General features: G+C 36.2%; 1 protein-coding gene across 1 annotated transcript in view; it reads right to left on the reverse strand.

The window, feature by feature from the left end:
* The window catches only part of LOC150102612 (regulator of G protein signaling 7-like), a 463,836-nt gene that overhangs the window by 239,564 nt on the left and 202,317 nt on the right, over positions 1–21,955 (reverse strand). The window contains exon 6 of the mRNA XM_090398711.1: positions 2,556–2,697. Coding sequence (XP_090254837.1) covers positions 2,556–2,697 — 142 coding nt within the window. The remainder of the gene's footprint in view (positions 1–2,555; positions 2,698–21,955) is intronic.

Genomic DNA, 21,955 nt, shown 5'->3' on the forward strand with positions numbered 1-21,955 from the left:
CAAGCTCAAGGGCTGATGTCACTTATCCTCACAATTACACTACAAAAGTGTTAATAGGAATTATTGATGCACAAATTGAATGCTTTCTATATATATATATATATATATTTGTAAAACAAATTATATATAATACAATATAATATAATATAACAAAATATAATATAATATTATATATATATATTGGAAAGTACTACCTTCACCAGAGATAGTATTTTCCAGTAGTGACCCCTACTGTTGGAAATTACATATTTTTGTGACTTATGATTACTCTCAGAGTTGTCATTATAACAAACATGCATCAAGTGCCATATTCAGAATAAAAAGTTATGAATAATGATAAACAATCAAACTCAATGTTCCAGCCTACATGTTCCGTTTATCTTCAAGAGTTCATCCATGAGTGGTCCTAACAGGCACTTAAGGTCACAACCTTCCAACTATTCTTGGACTTTGCACCTGCAACTGTAACTCAAGGATAAGGTGGTTAGCCCTATGCCTCCCAGGGTGTCCTATGTCTGTAGATGCGTGTGTTCACAGGGCTGGTTTGCCTGTTCTGGGGGACGAAAAACATGAGTTTCTGGGTGAAAAACCCTCTACCTCCATATTGGAGTTTTTGCAATATATGGTACATCAGTTTAAAACTTTGTGTCTGGAAAACTGGAAGAATTCTATTCATTAGCAATAGGACATATCTATCTCCTGATGAAAGTTAAAGAGAACTTTCAGAGCAGATGAGTGTTCATTATTATAGCAGAAATGAACATCATTGTGCATCCTGAGAGGCAGAAGGCAGTGTGAGGAGGAGGATCAATGCTCTCCTGAATGCTATTTCCTTATGGAAACTAACTAAAATACTGGAATTTTGTTTCTTTTGCAAGTGGATTGTTGATGTCATAGGGTACAGCTAAAGCAGCCATAGTTCCAAGTATATTATACTTTGTATTTTTTTTCCTTTAAGCAGCCATAATGCCAAGTATAATATATACAAAAAATACCAAATATAATATACTTGGTATTTTTTCCCCCTTTAATTATTGTGGATGAGCTAAGGGCTTAGACAATGCAGGAACTCAGCTTTAGAGACCAAAACTTGGCATTCTTTATCCCACCTCAGACCTCTAAATAAGTAAGGTGGTGAGACTTTCACAAACATCCATGCAATGATAACATTCAAAGCAGAAACTCTGTTCATTATAAAGTGGAGCATCTATCCAGTCAGTCACTCAGGCTGATAAAAGTTTCAGATGTTCTCCAGAAATTTTGTTTCAAAGGAAGAAACTGAGATTAATAGATATAAACTGAGGAATGGCTGCATGTTTTTCTTCCCCTCCTGCTATGTATATATGTTAGAAAAACTCTTCTAAATCTATATAATCTTACATAATCTACATCTCTACATAATATACATAATCTTCTAAATCTATTCTATAAAATCTCTTTAGTAACCTATATGTTTCCATCATATCTCCTCTTTTCTGGTGATCAAATTTTGTAATCCACATTCTTGTGAACACCATTGCTGTTGAATGTTATTGATTTATCCTCTTGCTATTTATCAGGAATTTTCCAGTTGCAAGGCACTTATTAAACAACATTCCCAGGTATTGTTAATTCTTTAAAGTATTTCTTTAAATCATTGTAAAAGTATTTCATTCATTCTATTTCAGTGTAAGGATTTCAACTCATCTTTCCTTCAACACATTAGATCAACTGTCTGTTACAGTCAACAGGTTAATGGTCTGGTTAGCTCAGTGGATAATATGGCTTCCTTTAGGTAGCTATATTATCCACTGAGCGTTTAGATGGCTTTTTTGTCACTGTCAGATGGCTGCATGTGGTGGTGACTTTTTATTAGAAGCCCAAAGTGGATTCTAATAAAAAGAACCTTGTGTAATTTGCAGTACTAATGTATGATAGATTTTGAGGATGGGATTCACATTTAAAAAAAGATATGCTTCACAATAAAGCTAATTAATATTATAGAAGGAAGTTTATCCTATATACATATATATATATACATACATATATATAATCTCACTGTGTCTGTCAAATAAATATATTCTTTGGATAGTTTGCCTGGTTTCTGTTTCTAGGGAGGAAAACCCTATCACCTCCATCTAACATAAACCCTATCAACTGGCCAGTCTGGTTGGCTGAGTGGTTACTGTATCCGCTCTCCAGCCAAAAGGCTGCGGGTTCAAATCCTACTGTGGGAATGGATATTTGTGACTGTCTTGAAAATAGTAGTGGTGGTGGTCAGCGATAGACGGCATTGGTGTAGATGATGAAAGCAGTTGCAGCTCGTTGTAGTTTGTGTATCGAGTGGTGGAGACGGAGAGTTATCGAAAGACTTATCGATTCCCTGCAGGGAATCGATAAGTCTTTCGATTCCCTGCAGGTGTCATGAAATAATAATAGCAATATGAAATAGGCTAATTCACTTTCAGTTGAAAAAAGTCATATAAAGATATTTACTAAAAAGAGCCAAAAGGTTTCACTTTGGCGAAATGATGTTTTAAATTTAAATATAAAATATTAGTCAACAGTAAACCTACTTTGCTTGAGCTTCAGCCTGCATGAAAATAAATTCCCACTTGCGAGAAAACATCTTCTGGAGCCTGGCCAGGTTCTCTGCCTCATAATCAGCCAGTTCTAATCTTGTTTTGTTCTGCATGGTACGTTTACATAAATATACAGCTAAGAATAAAGTACAGTGTGTAAGAACAACCTGAAAGCATTTATTAAGTTTAGCAAACACTATCTAAAAAAATGCAAATGATATTTCTCAAACATGTTTGTGTATGTGCAAAACAAGGATCAAGTTCTTTCATAGTGAAAATAAAACTATTTACAACTCTCTTTAATAAGTTACAAATTTGTCATTTCACATAAACTTCAAAGCTGTTATGTTCATTATATAAGTTACTTTAAGATTCTATAAACAATGTATGAAAATTGTAATATTCTTATTTTTTATTTATAATGACTCCACTTGCTAATATGTATAATATTAATATACCAGCAGTGTCATCACAACTACTATCCCTTTTCAAGTAACAGCTAACAGCTGAAATATAGTGTTTACCCTTACAAGCAATGTATGATTTATTATTATTATTATTATTATTATTATTATTATTATTGATAAATAATAATAATAAAATGCTTTTATTATTATTGATGTCAAGTTCTGGGAGTTCCGGTTGCAATACTTCATTAAAGCGTGGGGGAATGCTACTGTCTGTTCATTAGACATTTCCTTTAAATATGTGAATTTAAGGTTTTATTTGATGAACATTATGTTTGTGAGTGAAGACTCACAAAGACTCCAGCATAATAAGCCATTCAATTCCTTTAAGGTATAGTTCATCTGTAGGCATTTCCTAGCAACTATGATTAATTGCAGTCTGGATGGTCAAGTGATTATCTGCTCTCCAACCAACATGCTGTAGATTTGAATCCTGCTGTAAGCATTGCTTTTTGTGATTGTTTTTAGATAGGAGATGAATTTAACTGTCCAGTGTGAGGTAAAGAGACTGCTTCCCCCACTTGCTAAAGGCTTAAGATGGTTGGAAAAAAGTTCCATATTTAGTCTCTAAGCAGGTCTGGAATTTATATAAAAAATAAATACAAAAATACAAAAAATAAACAAAAATAAAAACTTTAAAAAATATTTAAAATGTACTCTGTGTAGCACTAATTTACTATAGGTTAACAACCTTTGGGAGTGGGAGATGCATGAAAAAGAAAAGTAATACATGGGTTTCAATATTGGGTTAGTGGACTGGATTGGAAATAGGCTGTCTGATCAAAGAATGTGATTGGCAGGGGACAGTATCAGGAAGGTAGTTCCACAAGTCTTAGTACTGGAACCATATCTCTTTAACCATTATGGCAAAGATATTGTCACTGTATTTCAGGAAAATATTCAATGTTTGCAGATGATGTGAAGCCTGGGAGAGTTATTAGTAACAGCACTGATGATGTGGCTCTTAATGATGTGTATGAATAAGCTAGAAAGGTAGTCTATATATAATCAATAATTTTTAGGGAGATTTTGAGTGGGCATTATCTATCCCATCTGTAAATAGATTTGGGATTTATAAAGTGTTAGGAATTAAAAAGGAAACAAGTGGTGCTTTCAATGAAAAAAAAGCATACTAAGATTATTAGAGAATGAGGAGGCTCCAAATGTGATATGTTTATGCCAGGATAATTTACATGTTAAAGTCAACCTAAGGAGAGAAAAGCTGATCCTGAGGAGACAGGAGCAAGAGTACAGAAATTAGAATATTATTAAAAGAGGGAAAGAAGCAGTATCTTTCTTTGAGGTAATATGACAGGCCAATTTTGATAGCAGTGAAATTCACTCAATTATCTTCACTCCACTTAGAAGTACTTGATTTGTTTGTTTGTGAAATACAAATGATTCAAGATTTCTTGAATGAAGAGTACTGCCATCAGCAAAATTATAGATATGTTTAATGTTTGAGAGAGAGAGAGAGAGATCAGTGATGCATGGGAGGAAGGGCATGGACAATAGTACAGAACCTTGGAGCAGTCAGCATTGATAAAGAAACCTAATGACAGAGAGCCATATACCATGACATGGATAAATAACCTGAGAGGAAACTTACAATCCAATCACCAAGGACAGGATGGAGACCAAAAGATGATAGAATGGTAAGAATGCTTTGATCTCAGACATGATGAAATGCCTTGGAAATATGAAAAGTGATGACAAGAATTTTTTCGAAAAGGTGAGAGGGCTACTCTAGAATGAGAATAATGGAATCCATACTAGTGATCACTAATTAAATGATTAGTCTCCAGGTAGGGTAGAAGTGGGTGTTGATGACCCTCTCCATCACTTTTAAGAGTATTGAGGTGAGGATAATAGAATAATAGCCTGATGGCTAATTTTTATTTCCCTTTCTATGGACCTGCTGTTGGGTAGATGAGAGATAAATATGACAGGCAAAGAGGCAATACAGGATCTAGAGGCACAAGTGTTTAGCACAATGGAGAGATACAATCTGGACCAGCAGACTTGTTGTTATCAAGGCTACTGAGAATTTTTCTGATGTCCTGAGGAAGGATCATTGAGCAAGAAGGCAAACTGTGGGTAGTTTGTCGAAGAGCTAAAGGAGATTTGCCTAAGCAATCTAAACAAGTTGGAGGAAAAGACTGCCAAGACATCTGCTTTATTTTTAGATGTCATCATTGTATTATCAGGATCAGAGAGAGAGAGAGAGCGAGAGAAGGAAATATGGTAGGGTAGAAGTTTTCTGGCCCATTTTTATTATTTAATACAATTTTTTCTTCTTTTTTTTTTGTTCTATATTTCATATCTTTAGATTTTTGTTACTTTTTATGGGAGTTTTTTTGTATCCAGAAGGCTTAAATGCCATTCGAGCAGCAGCAGGTAAACTTGGTGCATTTGGCCCTTATGAAGTCTGCTTTAGATTGTTAATGATTTTTTACAGTTTCTAGAGAGTGTAATGTAAGCTGAGTGAGAAGCCATAGTGTTTAGCTTGAGTCACTGAATGTATGCTAAATGTTTGTCTCAGACTTGTTTGGTACATTTGTAGGGGAACCTACAAATGTGCCAAATTTTTGAGTGGATTTTGAGTGGAGCAGAGAATAAATTTAGACACTCATTTCAGCAAGAATAATTTAGTTATATGATTGGAGCAAGCATTTGGATTAGGAGAGTGGAAACAGTAACCAGACCATGGAACAGAGGCTCAAAATACTAAAGGTCATTCCAACATGCACCATAGTAGTGGTAAGGATACAAGGCTGAGATTGGTCAGAAGGATAATCTGTAAAAGAGAAACACTGTTGCCAGGAGGCATTGAACTAACATCAGTGCATGTGAAGGAGAAGCTGATTAAGAAAAAGTCCAGGATGTAGAGAGAATGATGAGGAGTATCTGGTATTTTGGTAGGATGGCGAATGATTTGATTTGTGTATTAGATCGTTAATGAGAGCAAACAAATTCCAGCTTGGTCTGTTTTTGGTCTAGTATGAAATGCCATAGCTGCAGTTCAAAAAATTCTATTCATGGATGCAGAATGTATAGAAGAAGTTGATAAGTTTGAATACCTAGGCAGTATCCTTAAAGCTGACAGATCAAAACAGGATATTATTATTATGTGACACCTCCAGGGAGTCCAAGGACTCATCAAGGGAGGGCACCTACTCTCTGTCTCCACCAACTACAACGAACCACAACCACACCAATGCCATCTACCGCCCACCACCACCACCACTAGTATTTTCACAGACAATCACAAACACCTATGCCCAAGGTGGGATTCGAACCTGCAGCCTTTTGGCTGGAGAGCGGATATGCTAACCACTCAGCCAACCAGGCCGGATATCAGAACAAATCTCTCAAAAAGCAACAACTGCAGTTAAAAAACCAAAGCTACTATGGACAAATAGTAAAATTCCCATTTGCAAAAAAAAAAAAAGATTTCACCTCATGGACTCACTGATTTCTAACAGATCTGGAACTTGGATGCTTTTAAAAGATGTAAAGAAGTTTCTTACATTTGAAATACAGTGCTACTGATCAAGTGTTTATATAATATAAACACTTGATCAGTATGAATAAATGGAATGAATAGATGGCATTAATGGCAGATTTTTATTAAACATGAGGTTATTGGGATGGATCCTGACTTTATAAGTATTCAAAAGTGTATGTGTGTGAGCCTAATCTCAGGATGTATGGTTACTAAAAGAGCATAACAGAGGAAAGGTTAGCAAAATAAGTATTTGTTGACAGGATGAGAGAAAAAAGACCCGGAGAAGACCAAAAGTGGATTCATACTGAAAAAAGTGCCATAGAAGACCAAGATATAAGATTTGCCAACACTAGAGTTCTGACAAATAACAGATTCATTTGGAGAAAAACTGTTGATAGGATGTTAGTATTGATATAAACTTTTCATATAATAATATCCTGTACACCACTGAAGATATTGTTCTAAAGCAAGAATAGCCAACCTGTGGTGCACTGAATGATTATCTTCTTCTCCCTTCTATGTGTTAGGCCTACTGGCTTGTTACAGAGTTATCTTAAGCCCTTCTAAATCGTACCCATCCTGAGGATAAGGTGATTAGCCCTATGCCTCTGGGTATATTCAATGGCTGTAACTGCATGTGTTCACAGGGCCAGTTTGCCTGCTTACAGGAGGAAAACCCATAGATAAACTGGGGAGAAAAATCCTTAAGAAAAAGAAAGATCCTTAAGCTCCTCATGTCAGCGACAGGAATCGAACCCAGGATACTCTTTTCCCAGGCATATGGTTGCAAAGCAGATAGCCACTAGACTAACCTCACAGTGAATGATTAGAAGTGGCGCATTAAACCCAAAGATTATAATAAAACAAGTAAACCTATTTATGCAAAAGGTATTAAGCAAAAACTGATTTGTAGAATAAAAGCTAAAACTTAGTAATTATTTTCAGTGATAGTATTGTTTTGTACACATCTTTTGCACATTCACTTGTTTGATCCTGAGGTGGCAAGTGTTAGCAACAGCAGTGATTCGGTAGTTTTTGTCAGTCTGTTTACAATTGATACTCATGTGCTATGGAGCCTCAGTGCCAGACAACTGAATACCTTTGAAATACTGAGAGCAATAACATGGTCTCCAAATCTTTCCATAAACTGTTTGGATGAGTTTCTCTAAATCTTTCCATGGCCAAAAGTGGGTGAGATTAGTTAGGAGATTAGTTACAAGAATGGCAGAATCCATACTGGTGATCACTAATTGACTGTTGGGTCTCCAAGTAATAAAGAAGCTGGTTGTTTGATAACCTGCATGTCTTCTATGCTATTGGGTAGATGCCAGTAGAATATGATAGCTTATATAGGCAATATAAGATGGGTATTGATTCTGCAGCAAAAAGTTTGATCACAACTGGAAGAATACCAATTGGACCAGCAGCCCTTATTAGTATTGAGATTATTCAGAGTTTTCCTGATGTCCTATTGGCAAAAGTTCAAAGGAGACATGCAATAGGCAGTTTGTGGTAGTGTGATTTTCTTTGGTTGTCCAGGCAAGAGTTGAAGGAAAAAACTGATGCCAAGAGACCTATGTTTTCTTTGGGTGAGGTTACAATGGTGCCATCGGGATGCAAGAGAGGTGGGAACAAGGAAGGACAAAAGTTATGCCCAAAAACCTTAGCAAGGGACTAGAAGGATTGACTGCCAGTTGAGCAGAAGACAAGTTTATTGCATTTCATTCTTATGAAATTTGATTTGGAATCATTGATAACTTATTTTTATACTGTTTTGGGCTATTGCATAAGCTGAATGAGAAGCTAGAAATTTAATTTAAGCCATTAGACATAAGCTGCATTTTTATCATGGACTGCAGAGGCACATTTTTTTGAGAACCAAGGCTTGGATATGGGTTGAGGTTTGCAGTGACGTGGAGAATGAAGGTTCTCATTCCACTGAGGGTTATTTCAGTTATTAGTCCAACACAGATGTTTGGATAGGGAGAGCAATAGCAGTAATCTGACCATGGAAAAGAAGCATAATTGCTGGAGGTCATGCAACATGGAAATGGTTCATTCCAGGATGAACTGTAGAGAATAAGACTTCGATAAGATTGTGGTCAGAATTGCCAAGGGGAGAGCAGACATCCAGAGTGTATTTGGAGGGAGAACTGGTTAAGGAATTGTCCAAAGGGTTGGAAGAATGATGAGGATTGTCTGGTATTCTGGCTGGTAGATTAACTATTTGTGTTAGGTCATGACTTATGGCAAATAATTCAGCTTTCCTTCTGACTTGATGTGTGACTTGGAGTATGGGACCAATTTGCATTATGGACATTAAAATCCCCCAGGAAGAAAATCTCACAGTTTCGGTACTAAGTTTGTAAGAAATCAATTTTTACTAATAAGTAATGAAAAAAGATCACTGTAGGAATTAGGGAAGCAGTAAAGGCAGCAAATGAAGTCTATAAAGTAAGATAAGGAAATCTTGAACCAGAACAGATTGAAAAGCAGGGATTCCAAATTGGATATCCTTTGACAAGGGATATCAGATTTTACAAAAGCACATGTTCCTTCCTTTTTTTGCAGAATGCATCATGCATGATGTAGTTGGGATAGTTGAGATGGACTGTGGCCATGGAAGATGCAAAATGAATTGTGCTTCTATTAAGAAAAAAGAAAACAGGTTAAGATTGTTGATGAATGTTTTTCACTTTGTTATATTATAAATTAAAGATACCAAGAAATTATATACTTGGTTTAATCCATTATCCAAGTGTGAGCAAACAAAGTTTGCGCCTGAAGTATCTTTCAGGACTGGGGCAACTCGTGGCAAAGGTGGTATGACTTCACATCACTTGCCTTAGTATCCCATAATGCAAAGCACATCTCCTTGAGGACATGTATAATGCTATGCATTATGAGAAGGGTCATTACTCAGACCGGTTTCTACCTTTATTGAGGTCTCATCAGTGGGAGCCAGACCCGGAAGTGAGATACCAAGGTTGAAGTAATGCAGAAGTCATATTTTCCTATATGATTGTCAAAGGGTGTCACACCTTATTATTAAAATACTCGGGATTAGAGATAGATAGTTATTGAAAGTTTTTCACTTGGTTATATGATAAATTAAAGATACTAAGAAATTATATACTTGGTTTAATCCATTATCCAAGTGTGAGCAAACGAAGTTTGCATCTGAAGTATCTTTCAGGACTGGGGCAACTCGTGGCAAAGGTGGTATGACTTCACATCACTTGCCTTAGTATCCCATAATGCAAAGCACATCTCCTTGCAGACACGTATAGTGCTATGCAATATGGGAAGGGTCATTACCCAGACCGGTTTCGACCTTTATTGAGGTCTCATCAGTAAGGGTCTGGCTCCCACTGGTGAGACCTCTCAATAAAGGTTGAAACCGGTCTGGGTAGTGACCCTTCCCATAATGCATAGCATTATACATGTCTGCAATGAGAAGTGCTTTGCATTATGGGATACTAAGGCAAGTAATGTTAAGTTATGCCACCTTTGCCACGATTTGCCCTAGTCCTGAAGGATACTTCAGGCACAAACTTTGTTTGCTTACAATTGGATAATGGATTAAACCAAGTATATAATTTCTTGGTATCTTTAATTTATAACAGGTTATGATGTTTGTATGTGGTGGTGTATATCACTGATGTTTGTATTAATGCCTTGAATACTGGTGAAATGGATATGGAAGTGTTTTTTATTGGAAAAAGTTTTGGGGTTATATTTGGGGGAGAGACATATTTTTGTGATTTCTTTTATTTTTGCTGTATATTTCATATTTTTAGATTTTTTTTGTTACTTATAGAGAGAGTTTTCTTTCTGTATTAACAGTTAAAATGTTAGTATTTATATGATTAACTTTCATGTGTAGAAGGACTCATTCAGAAAATATAAAGTAGGTGGCATGATGATGGGGCAAGGGACTTGCATACATAACTCATCTACAGACTCCAGTCCAAGTGTCGCCTTGAATAGTGCCCCATGCATACTGTTGACCAGGTCTCCCTCCGGGCAAGGCTTGGCAGGGTAAGTAGCAGCAGGATTATTTGCCAGCTAATTGGGAAGCCCCAACAGATGCATTACCACTGAGTTTGGGTCTGTGTACTATCTGGCAGCTAGCCTGAGGAAAACTGCTTTACTGCTGCTGCCCTGAAATGGAGCAGAAACTGGCTCCCTAGTTGAATAATAACAACTGTGTGTTGAGCATGCCTGATAAGGCCATCGCTTGCACTGCATGGGAGAAGAACAGGGAGGGGACAGAAACCAAAGACCTTATTCTGGGAATGACACATGGCAGTAGCCACTTCATACTTCCAAAAAGAAAGATGGTGATGTTTCACCAGGTGATGAAAGACATTGACTACCTATAGGTCTAGTTGGCATTTCCTCAAAACTAGGGAAGATATGTGTCACCACAAAATCAATTTCAAGCAAACCACTTCCAGCAATGCAATCTTTTCATCCCAAAGTTCATAACCTTGTACTCTGCCATAAACTAGCAGCCATTATCAACAGTCAACATGTTGTCAGTCAACATAAATAATTCTTCATGTTTTCCACTTTATTAACTATTCCCATTACCTACTTTCTCATCTTCAGAAAACAGCTGGATATTCTCTCTGAAACTATTCTGAATATTATTAAACATGCAAATTAAATAGTAGCAATCAAGCAAGAGAACCTTGTGGTACATTACTAGTCATGCATCCAGTACCAAATTCCTCCATAAAACACTCTTTGATATCTGTCTGTCTATCTGTTAGCCATAAGCAAAAAAAAAAAAAAAAAAAAAGTTCCTCTAGTCAGAGACTAGAATCAATCACAATGTTTTTTCTTCTTGAGGTCTGAACATTACAGAGACAGAAACATTACCATAAAATTCTTCTTCTCTTCTGTCTAACACAGGTTGAGTCTTCTCTTGAGCAGGATCTTCCAGTCTTCTCTATTCCTTGCTGTTCGAAAAAGTTCCTTATATGTTCTGCATCCTGAGATGTTCTTTATTAATTTCAGCCAGGTAATTCTTGGTCTTCCGGGTCTTCTTTTTTCAGTTGGAAAAGTATTGATTAGGATGTTAGGAAGTCTGTCTGCGTCCATGCATACAGAGTGTTAAAACCATCTCAGTTGTTGTTTTCTAATTTTTTCTATTATTGTCTTTTTATACAATAGTTCATAATAAATTTAGTTTAATCCTTTATCCAAGTGTGAGCAAACAAAGTTTGCGCCTGAAAGTATCTTCAGGACTGGGGTAAGGTGGTACAACACCAGGGCACTCCTTGCAAAGGTGGAGCAAGCTACCAACACTCCTATCTCAGTATCTGCCATAATGCAAAACACATAACACATCTCCTTGCGGATATGTCTAATGTTATGCATTAAGGGATGGGCCACAACCTAGACTAGTTTCGACCTTTACTGAGGTCTCTTCAGTGGGAGCCAGGCCCAAGTGGAGATATCAGGCAGAAGCATTAGCAGGTCATCTCTACCTATAGGAGTTGCCAAATGGTGTGCCAACCTTTTTTTTAATAAATTACTCTGGATTTAGAGAAAGATGTTGAAAGTTTATTTTTCACTTGGTTAGAGTATAATAAATTGGCACACCATTTGGCAACTCCTATAGGTAGAGACGACCTGCTAATGCTTCTGCCTGGTATCTCCACTTGGGCCTGGCTCCCACTGAAGAGACCTCAATAAAGGTTGAAACTAAGTCTGGGTGGTGGCCCTTCCCTTAATGCATAACATTAGACATATCTGCAAGGAGATGTGTTTTGCATTATGGCAGATACTGAGATAGGAGTGTTGGTAGCTTGCTCCACCTTTGCAAGGAGTGCCCTGGCATTGTACCACCTTACCCCAGTCCTGAAGATACTTTCAGGCACAAACTTTGTTTGCTCACACTTGGATAAAGGATTAAGCTAAATTTATTATACTCTAACCAAGTGAAAAATAAACTTTCTATACAATAGTTCTTGTCTGACTGTGGTGTTTGTTTTCTTTTCTATCTAACTTGTTCTATTTATTTTTCTTAAGCATTTCATTTCAAATGCCAGCAGTTTTTTCTCCTCTTTTTTCTTAACTGTCCATGCTTCTGCTCTATAGATGACTGTTGTATAATTATTGCTTCATATAATTTGATTTTGGCTTGCTTAGATATCTTGTTTGTTTTCCAGATTTTCTGTAATTTTCCCATGATGGTCCATCCTCTTGCTATTCTGTGTTTGATTGTTTTGAGTTCATCTATTGTTTCTGTTAGTTTTGATCCAAGGTATATGAAGTCGTCTACTTGCTCTATTTGTTCTCCGTTTAGGGTGGCTGAGATGGTAGTTCCGTTCCTCCCTATTTTCATCACTTTTGTCTTTTGTATATTTATTGTCATATCATATGTTTTACAGGTTTCATTTAGCTTGTTGATCAACTTTTGTAGTTCATTTGGGGTTCTTGCAAGAAGGACGAGATCATCCGCATATTTGATATTATTTATGTTTAAACCATTGACATTGATTCCAGGCTCATTGTCTATTGCCTTCTTTACAACTTCTTCTAGATATATGTTGAATAGGCATGGGGATAATGGGCATCCTTGCATTACTCCTTTTTGGATCTCTATGGGTTCTGTTGTGAATGTGTCCTTTTTTAATTATTGCATTTGTCTTTGTCTTAGAGTAATATTTTATCAGAAACATATTATATATTTGTATATTGCTTTTTCTAGTAGAATTTTAAGAAGGATTTCTCTGTTGATGCTATCGAAAGCTTGTTTAAAGTCTACAAAACAACAATATAGTTCTTTATGGTCTTCACAGCTGAGCTCTGCTAGTTGGTGCAATGTGAAAATTTGGTCTATTGTTGAATAGTTTCCTCAGAAACCAGCTTGTTCTATGCCTATCATTTCTTCATAGATGTTTTTTTTATTCTATTTTGTATAATTCTTATGAATATTTTATAGGTGTGAGGGAGTAAATTGATTGGTCTGTAATTTCTGAAGTCTCTTTTGTCTACTTTCTTGTATATTGGGATGATCTTTCCAGTTCTCCAGTCATCTGGGATCTCTCCTGTTTGTAGTATTTTATTGAATAGGGTTGTTAAATATTCTATTGATATGCTGCCTCCATATGACCACAGTTCAGTAGGGATAGTATCAATGCCTGGTGCTTTATTGTTTTTCATCTGTTTTATTGTGTATCTAACTTCTTCTTGAAAAATTTTTGGGTGATCATTATTTTCTTCTATTGTTAGCATTGTAGTTTTGTTTCCTTGGTGGAAGATAGTCTTAAAATGGTTTGACCAGATTTTTCTTATATCTTCAATATTCTCGGCTTCAGTCATGTTGTTGTTTATCATTGTTACTGCTTTTGCTGAGAATTCCTTTGTAATTTCTCTTACAGTATCATGGAAGACTTTTAGGTTATTTTGTTGGTATCCTTCTTGGCATTTCTTAGCTTTTTCTTCTAACCATTTTTCTTTGGCTTTTTTGCATAGGTTATCAACTTTATTTTTTAGTGCTCTGTATTTTTCTCTATTCTCTTCATTGTTTTGTTGGTTTACATAAAATTACATAGTTTACCATAAAATTACATAGGCAAATCCCTCGGTAAAAAATTAATGTTCAGTAATACCTCAAGTTTCGTAAGCAATACACAGTGTGCCATTAAGTAATGAGATTTATTCAAAGGGCTCTCCTGTAAAAAATCAAAGTAACAAATGCATTCATAGTTGTCTTGTAATCAGAGATGCAACTTTTGAGTCAGCTAATGCAGTTTTCAAGTGGCAACCATTGAAGTAAGAGTATGTGAGTGAAGTGTGTCAGAAGTTGTGTCATGAAGCAAAGAGCTGTGATAAAATTTTATGTAAATTAGGAAAAACTGCTACACAAGTGTACCAAGACATAAAATAAGTTCACTGCAATGATTGTCTGAGCTGATGAAAGTTTATTTTTCATTTGGTTCGACTATAATAAATTTAGTTTAAACCTTTATCCAAGTGTGAGCAAACAAAGTTTGCACCTGAAAATATCTTCAGGATTGGGGTAAGGTAGTACAACACCGGGCAACTCGTAGCAAAGGTGGACCAAGCTAACATCACTCCTATCTCAGTATCTCCCATAATGCAAAACACATCTCCTTGTGGATATGCATAATTTTATGCATTAAGGGAAGGGCCACTACCCAGACTAGTTTCGACCTTTATTGAGGTCTCTTCAGTGGGAGCCAGGCCCAGAAGTGGAGATATCAGGCAGAAGCAATGCCAAGGTCATCTTTACCTATAGGAGTTGCCAAAAGGTGTACTACCTTTTTTTATTAAATTACTTTGGATTTAGAGAAAGATGTTGAAAGTTTATTTTTCACTTGGTTAGACTATAATAAATTTAGTTTAATCCTTTATCCAAGTGTGAGCAAACAAAGTTTGCACCTGAAAATATCTTCAGGACTGGGATAAGGTAGTACAACACTAGGCAACTCGTAGCAAAGGTGGACCAAGCTAACATCACTCCTATCTCAGCATCTCCCATAATGCAAAACAAAGGTGGCACACCTTTTGGCAACTCCTATAGGTAGAGATGACCTCGGCATTGCTTCCGCCTGGTATCTCCACTTTTGGGCCTGGCTCCCACTGAAGATACCTCAATAAAGGTCGAAACTAGTCTGGGTATTGGCCCTTCCCTTAATGCATAACATTATACATATCCACAAGGAGATGTGTTTTGCATTATGGGAGATACTGAGATAGGATTGTTGGTAGCTTGCTCCACCTTTGCTACGAGTCGTCCGGTGTTGTACTACCTTACCCCAGTCCTGAAGATATTTTCAGGTGCAAACTTTGTTTGCTTACACTTGGATAAAGGATTAAACTGAATTTATGATTGTCTGAGCTGTGCACAGGTGTTCTGCTGGTTTTCAACATTTAAACATGGGAGGAAGGGAGTCCCCAGAGGATGAACCATGATGCAGACAGCCAGTTTCTGCACCGACAAATGAAAATGTGATGAAAGCTAAGGAAATTGTTGCCCATGACAGGCAAATTGCCACTAGGCTATTTGCTGTTCAGCTTGGTGTTGGTAAAGAAATGGCCAGATTAATCTTAGAAAGAGATTTGCACAAAAGGAAGATTTGTTCAAGGTTTGTGGTATTATCTTTAATGGACAGCACAAATGTGCTAAAGGGCGGTCATGTTTTAGCAATCTGCTTACTTATTATAATAAGGTGAAAGCAGCACTGGACGTGGGAGATGGATACACAGTAGTATACTTAGACTTTGTAAAAGCTATTGGTAGATTACTACATGATGAATTGATACTCAAAGTATAGCAGTTGGGCTGAATATTAGATTCGTGCACTGGATTGGAGATTTGTTGTCTGAGATATCAGCAAGTTGTGTATGGGGAAGCAATATTCCAGAAGAATAAAGTCACTAGTGAAGTACCTCATGGATATGTTTTAGTGCCATTGCTGTAAAACCTGTATGTTAATGATATTGGGGAAGATTTGAATGGAGATATTCAGTTGTTTGTAAATGATGCAAAGTTGGGACAAACTATGAGGAGTAGAGCAGATGTTGTGGCCTTACAAGACTTGAATAGACTGACTGAATGGATATGGGAGTGGGAATGCCAGTTCAATGTTGTGAAATGCAAAATTTCAAAATTTGAAAAACAAATATGGGATGCAGAATTTACTCTTGGTAGGGATATATTGTTCGAGGCGAAGGAAATAAGAGATGTTGGGGTGACGGTGGATAGGGATCAAAAATTTAGAGGACACATTGACAAAATTGTGAGCACAATACAACAAATTCTGGCTTTCAGAAGTCAGGAGATTCTAGTTCCATTCTATAAGGACTTCATTAGGTGACATATGGACTACTGTGCACAGATTTGATTATCTGATTTTCAAAAGGATGAAGAGTTATTGGAAAAAGTTCAGAAGCGATTGATTAACGTAATTTCTGATCTCTGGAATATAGAGTATGAAGAAAGGTCGAGAAGATGCAATTTACAGATTCTAGTAGACAGGACGAGGAGGGGTGATATCATTTGACAGAGACATGCAAGGTAGTAAGTGGTTGATATTAGGATTAACATTAGAGAAGTTTTTCATAAAATGGTCTGGGAGGGATTGGGGAGGATCAAGAAGTCATCCTTGGAAGATGTAAAAGAAGGGTGTGAGCAAGGGAGTGAAAAGCTGGCTTTTTGCATGGATAATTGTGAATGACTGGAATGCATTGCCCGAGAGCATGGTATCTGCAGAGAATTTGAATGTGTTTAAGGCATGGTATGATGAGCTGTGTATGACAAAAGAGACCTCCTAGATGAGTCTTTGACTCCATGGGGGGGGGGGGGGGGGCTCTTAAGATTATAATAATAATAATCATAATAATTTTTTCCTTCCGAACTTCTTTTTAACAGATGTGCCTCCTTTATCAGTCTTGAAACTTTCAATGGAAAAAAAAAAAAAACATTTCGTTGAGCACGTGTTTCCAAAATGCAATAGTTTTATCTAAATTAAACACTTGACTGGATTTATAATTTTAGTAATCAATTAAGACTTTCAATATATCTGTGAAATTTCATCAACTTCTCTGCTGTTTTATACTTTAGAAACCATAACAGTCTTTGAATTTGTGGAACCATCTGGTACTAGTGTTAAATGTTTTAACATCAGGATCATTTTTTAAAGACTCGAATGTTTCATTCTTTTACTTCAATCGCTCAAGTAGAAATTATTATAATTATCTCTTATTATTATTGTGCCATTTTATTACTGTTACACCTCCATGTCAGAAAATTCATTGCAAGAGACCCAAACTATCCACACAATCTATCATACCTCTCCTTGAACCCATTATCAGACAAAGTACTCACAACTGACTCTGGCAACCCATTCGGCTTATTCAAAACTCTTCATGCAAAAAAATCTAGTCCTCACACCTCTACCACACCCCTAAAACAAGGGATGACCTCTTGTTCTGGTCCCTTTAGCTAAGTGCTGAAACATTTCCCCTGAATCAATGCTATAAAACCCTTTAAGCAACTTAAATGATTCCATCATATCCCCACTTTTTGTCCCATCAACCTACTTCTGCAATCCGCACACCCTCTATCTATTCTCGTAGGAAATATTCCACAGACCACACGACATCTTGGTTGCTTGCCTCTGAATCTTCTCCACTGCTTCCTCTTCACTAAGAAACCCAGGAGACCAGACAGAGCACACTAATCCAGGTGTGGAAGTATCAAGGCCTTATAAAGTAGAATAACATTTTCCTTATCTCTACCTGTAGTGTGTTCTTCAGTAAGCAAGTCATCATATGAACTGTTTCAACAACCTTAGCACAATATGTCTTCTAAACTTTAACTCTCTATCTACCACCACCCCTAAATCTCTAGTTTCATCTATTTCATGAACTATAGTTTCATCAATATGGTACACAGCTTGTAATCTATTTATCCTAAAATGCATAACATTACATTTCCCCACATTAAATTGACACCCATCATCTTTTGCCCATACTGACATCCTATTTAAATCAACCTGCATTATTATTATTATTATTAGTGTATGATGATACAGAGGTCATGAGTCCCATATGGGATGTATAGCATCATCTTATGTAACCAACATGAAACTATTGGTTATAATGTATTTTTGTCTGTAACGTGCATGTGTTCTCCTGGCCAGTTTGCCTGTTCTGAGGGACAAAAAAATCCCCGAGTTTCCAGGAGAAAAAACCATCTACCACTGTATGAGACCTGCTAACTCACCTTTAGTCGAAAGAGACTAGATAAAGGTTCCTCACGTTACTGACAAGAATCGAACCCAGGTCTTTCTGACCAAAGGACTTCGCCTATCAATCATCCTGCAAGCTCTCCACATTGCCTCAATTAACCATTACTTTAATTTTAATCATCAGCAAACAACTGAATATTACCTTTCAGGTTATTTCCTATATCATTTATGTACAAATTAAACAGTACTGGTCCCAGCACTGAACCATGTGCAGCACAGTTCAGCGTGCTGCACTTTGATACTGTCCCTCCAAATACCACTTTTTGATATCTGTTCAGCAGCCACCCTCTTATCCACATAACCAGTGTCATATTGATCCTCATTTGTTCTAGTTTGCATAACAGAGTTCCATGTGGTATTGTGTCAAATACCTTTGCAAAATCCAGAAAAATCATTGTGTAGCCATTTCCTTTATGGAACTCAACTAAGGCATGTTGACCCTCATATAGTATAATATTCTTATTTAACTATTCTTGAATTCTCTTTCTGACCAATTTTTCCAGTATGCTTTTACCACCACACATGAGATACTGATCAGTCTATAATTTGTTACTGCAGCATTAGAACATCCATTATGAAAGGGAATTATTTTAACCTCTTTCCACTCCCTTTGAACTCTACCAGAGCTGAGGCTTAAATTAAAGAGCCTAGTCAGAGGCATTGCTAGTTCTATTGCACATTCTTGCAAAAGCTGAGCTGATATTTCATCTCATCCCACAGTTGTATTTACATCTAGATTCTGTAATATCACTAAGAACCTCCAATTAATCCACCTCTGTTCCCACATCAGTGTCTGTCACATATGTTACAGCAGTAACCTCAATTGGATGATATATCTTTGCTAGGTGGGTCACTCAGTAACCTAACTATTTGATTCTGTCACCTTGTGACCATCAGAACTCATTAAGGTTACTCTTCCATATCATTCTTCCTCTTACTTGTCATCTTGGCTTACTCAGCTAGATTCTTCTCATTATCTGATTTTGTCTTCCTTACCATGCTGGTCACCTTTCTCCTTATATACCCTCCACAGAATTTTCTTCATCTGCAGCTCATGCTTAATGATATTACTCATCTGTCTAAACTCCTATTTGATTAACCATCCTTACCATGGGTATGCAATTTAATATAGCTTCCTCTAAATACCCACTAATTATCTCCCATGCACTATTAACATTCTTCCCTTGCAGTGTTTCATGTCATTGCATAGACTGAAGCTTCCTCATAAGCTTGTCATAATCATCTGCCTTATGGTTCCACATAATACCCCTTCTTGAGAGAATATTCCTCATGTTTTACAATCTCCCAAATCTGCTTCAAATGAGCAGCTACCCTCCCACATATCTCCTATTCTTTTTGGCTGCCATTCATCTGTTATCATCAGCAGTATCCCTGCCCCTATCCTAGGGTTCCCATAATGTTTTACTAAAATCTGGGACATTCTGAAATTTTTACTTAAAAAACCCTGGACATTTCATAAAAAAAAAGGGACATGTTTAAAATTAAGAAAACCAAAAATAAAACTATTATATATGTTGCACGTTAAATTAAATATTGCTATAAACATACATTAACATAAATCCACTTTAAAAAAGGATTATTAATCACAAACATATTTAATTAGAAAAATATTTATCAGAATTATGGACCTGTTCAAGATTTTTTTTTCTTTTGATATTTGATCACAGAACTCAGCACAAGAGAAATTCTTAAAATATGTCTTTACAACGATTAAAGCTTTTACTGTCTCAATACTGTCTCTAATATTGCTATAAACATACATTAACATAAATCCACTTTAAAAAAGGATTATTAATCACAAACATATTTAATTAGAAAAATATTTATCAGAATTATGACCTGTTCAAGATTTTTTTTTTCTTTTGATATTTGATCATAGAACTCAGCACAAGAGAAATTCATAAAATATGTCTTTACAATGATTAAAGCTTTTACTGTCTCAATTTTAAGTCTGTTTTTTCCATCTGTCCAGAGCGCATTTAGCATTTATTAATGAAAAAACATGCTCAACAGCTGCATTAGTTCCTGGCAGTGCTAAACAAAAACTAACTAGGCATTTAATACTCCCAGAATTTATACCCTGTTTTGTAAAATGAGCAAACATTTCGCATCATTTATCACTGACACTTTGATCCTTCTGTTCACTCCACACTTCAAATTTGCTTTCACAATATTTTTTCACACATACAAACTCGGCAAATAAGTCCTCTTCATTCACAGTAAAACTTGGTGACACTGTCTGCATGAATATGTTGCTTTCTTGTATGTTCTTCCAAGTCACAGGATCCTTTCCCTTCACATTAATCCAATCCATAGACTGAAGAGGTATGAGAAATGGTGTACACCACTCCTGAATCTATTCAAGGCAGATGCAGTAGAAATCTACTGCATAGCTTTCGATTTTTTCAACTGTTATGTGTCCTTCTTTTTCTAATTCTTGCAATTGTTTTCTCACAGTAGTTATAAAAAACTTTTCTGCCTTCCTACAATTTAACCTTTCCACCAGTTTGTTTGTTTCATCCTTCACTTCAATTACTGTTATATCTTGCTTTTCAATATATTTAATGGTATCATAAAAGGTTTTTAACTGGCTGGCAAGGAAATGCAGGAGTGTAATTGAAAGTGGATTTTCAAAGAAATTTTTGAGACTGATAGGACATTTGTCAATAGAAAGAAAATATGACTTCAATGAAGGAAACATGTCAATAACCCTCTGGACTGCAGGCAAAAGAGAGAGCCATCTTGTCTTGCTGTTATCCAAAACAGTTTTATACTCTGTGTTTGTGAATTCACAAAATGATTTAAGTTCCTCAACTCATACACAATATATGTGGAAATGTTGGTAAATCTCGTTAATTATTAACTGAAGATCAACAGGTAAGCAATCTGAAGCAGTCTGTACAGCATTATGTATCACATGTGCAGATCAACCAATTCCAATTAAATTGTTCACAGTGTTTTCTTGCATTTTGAAGTACAGATTATCCTTTCCCTTTCTCTTCTTTCCACCAAAGTTTGTATTAGTATTATCTACTAATATAGCAATAACTTTTTTTCAGGAGATCTAACTTCTGTAATACTTCCAGCACATAAAAAAATAAAAGTTCTGAAGTTTCACCACCTAAATTAACTAATTCCAACACACATTTACCTTCATACCTTTTTCTGGATGATAGTATCTAATGACCAGAGGCACTAATTTCATGTCAAAGTGGTTTGATGAATCGATTAGTACTGATATAAAACAAACTTCTTTTAGCTCTTCCCCAATCTGCTTTGTTGCTAATGGTGCAATAACATTGGTTATTATTGCCTTGCGCTTTGTTTGCGAACACCTTGTTTGTGAAAAATTTATCATTGAAAATTTTTTTCATGATGGTTGTTGTGCAGTCCATGGAGTTAAAGCTGTGGTTATGCACCGACCACCATGTGAAATGCAAAATTTATAGTTACATAAAGTTCATTCCACATTTTCACTACACCTTTAATGAAAGGAAATTCTCTTCTTGCAGTAAAATTATAACATGCAAAGTATTGATCAAGTAAGATACTGTTATAACAGAAGCATCAGAAAAAAGAACATCGCCATTAGTTACTATTAGT

This window comes from Typopeltis vanoorti, chromosome 10 (genome assembly GCF_054136105.1).
Source record: "Typopeltis vanoorti isolate ZY-2024b chromosome 10, IOZ_Tvanoo_1.0, whole genome shotgun sequence".
NCBI lineage: Eukaryota > Metazoa > Arthropoda > Arachnida > Uropygi > Thelyphonidae > Typopeltis > Typopeltis vanoorti.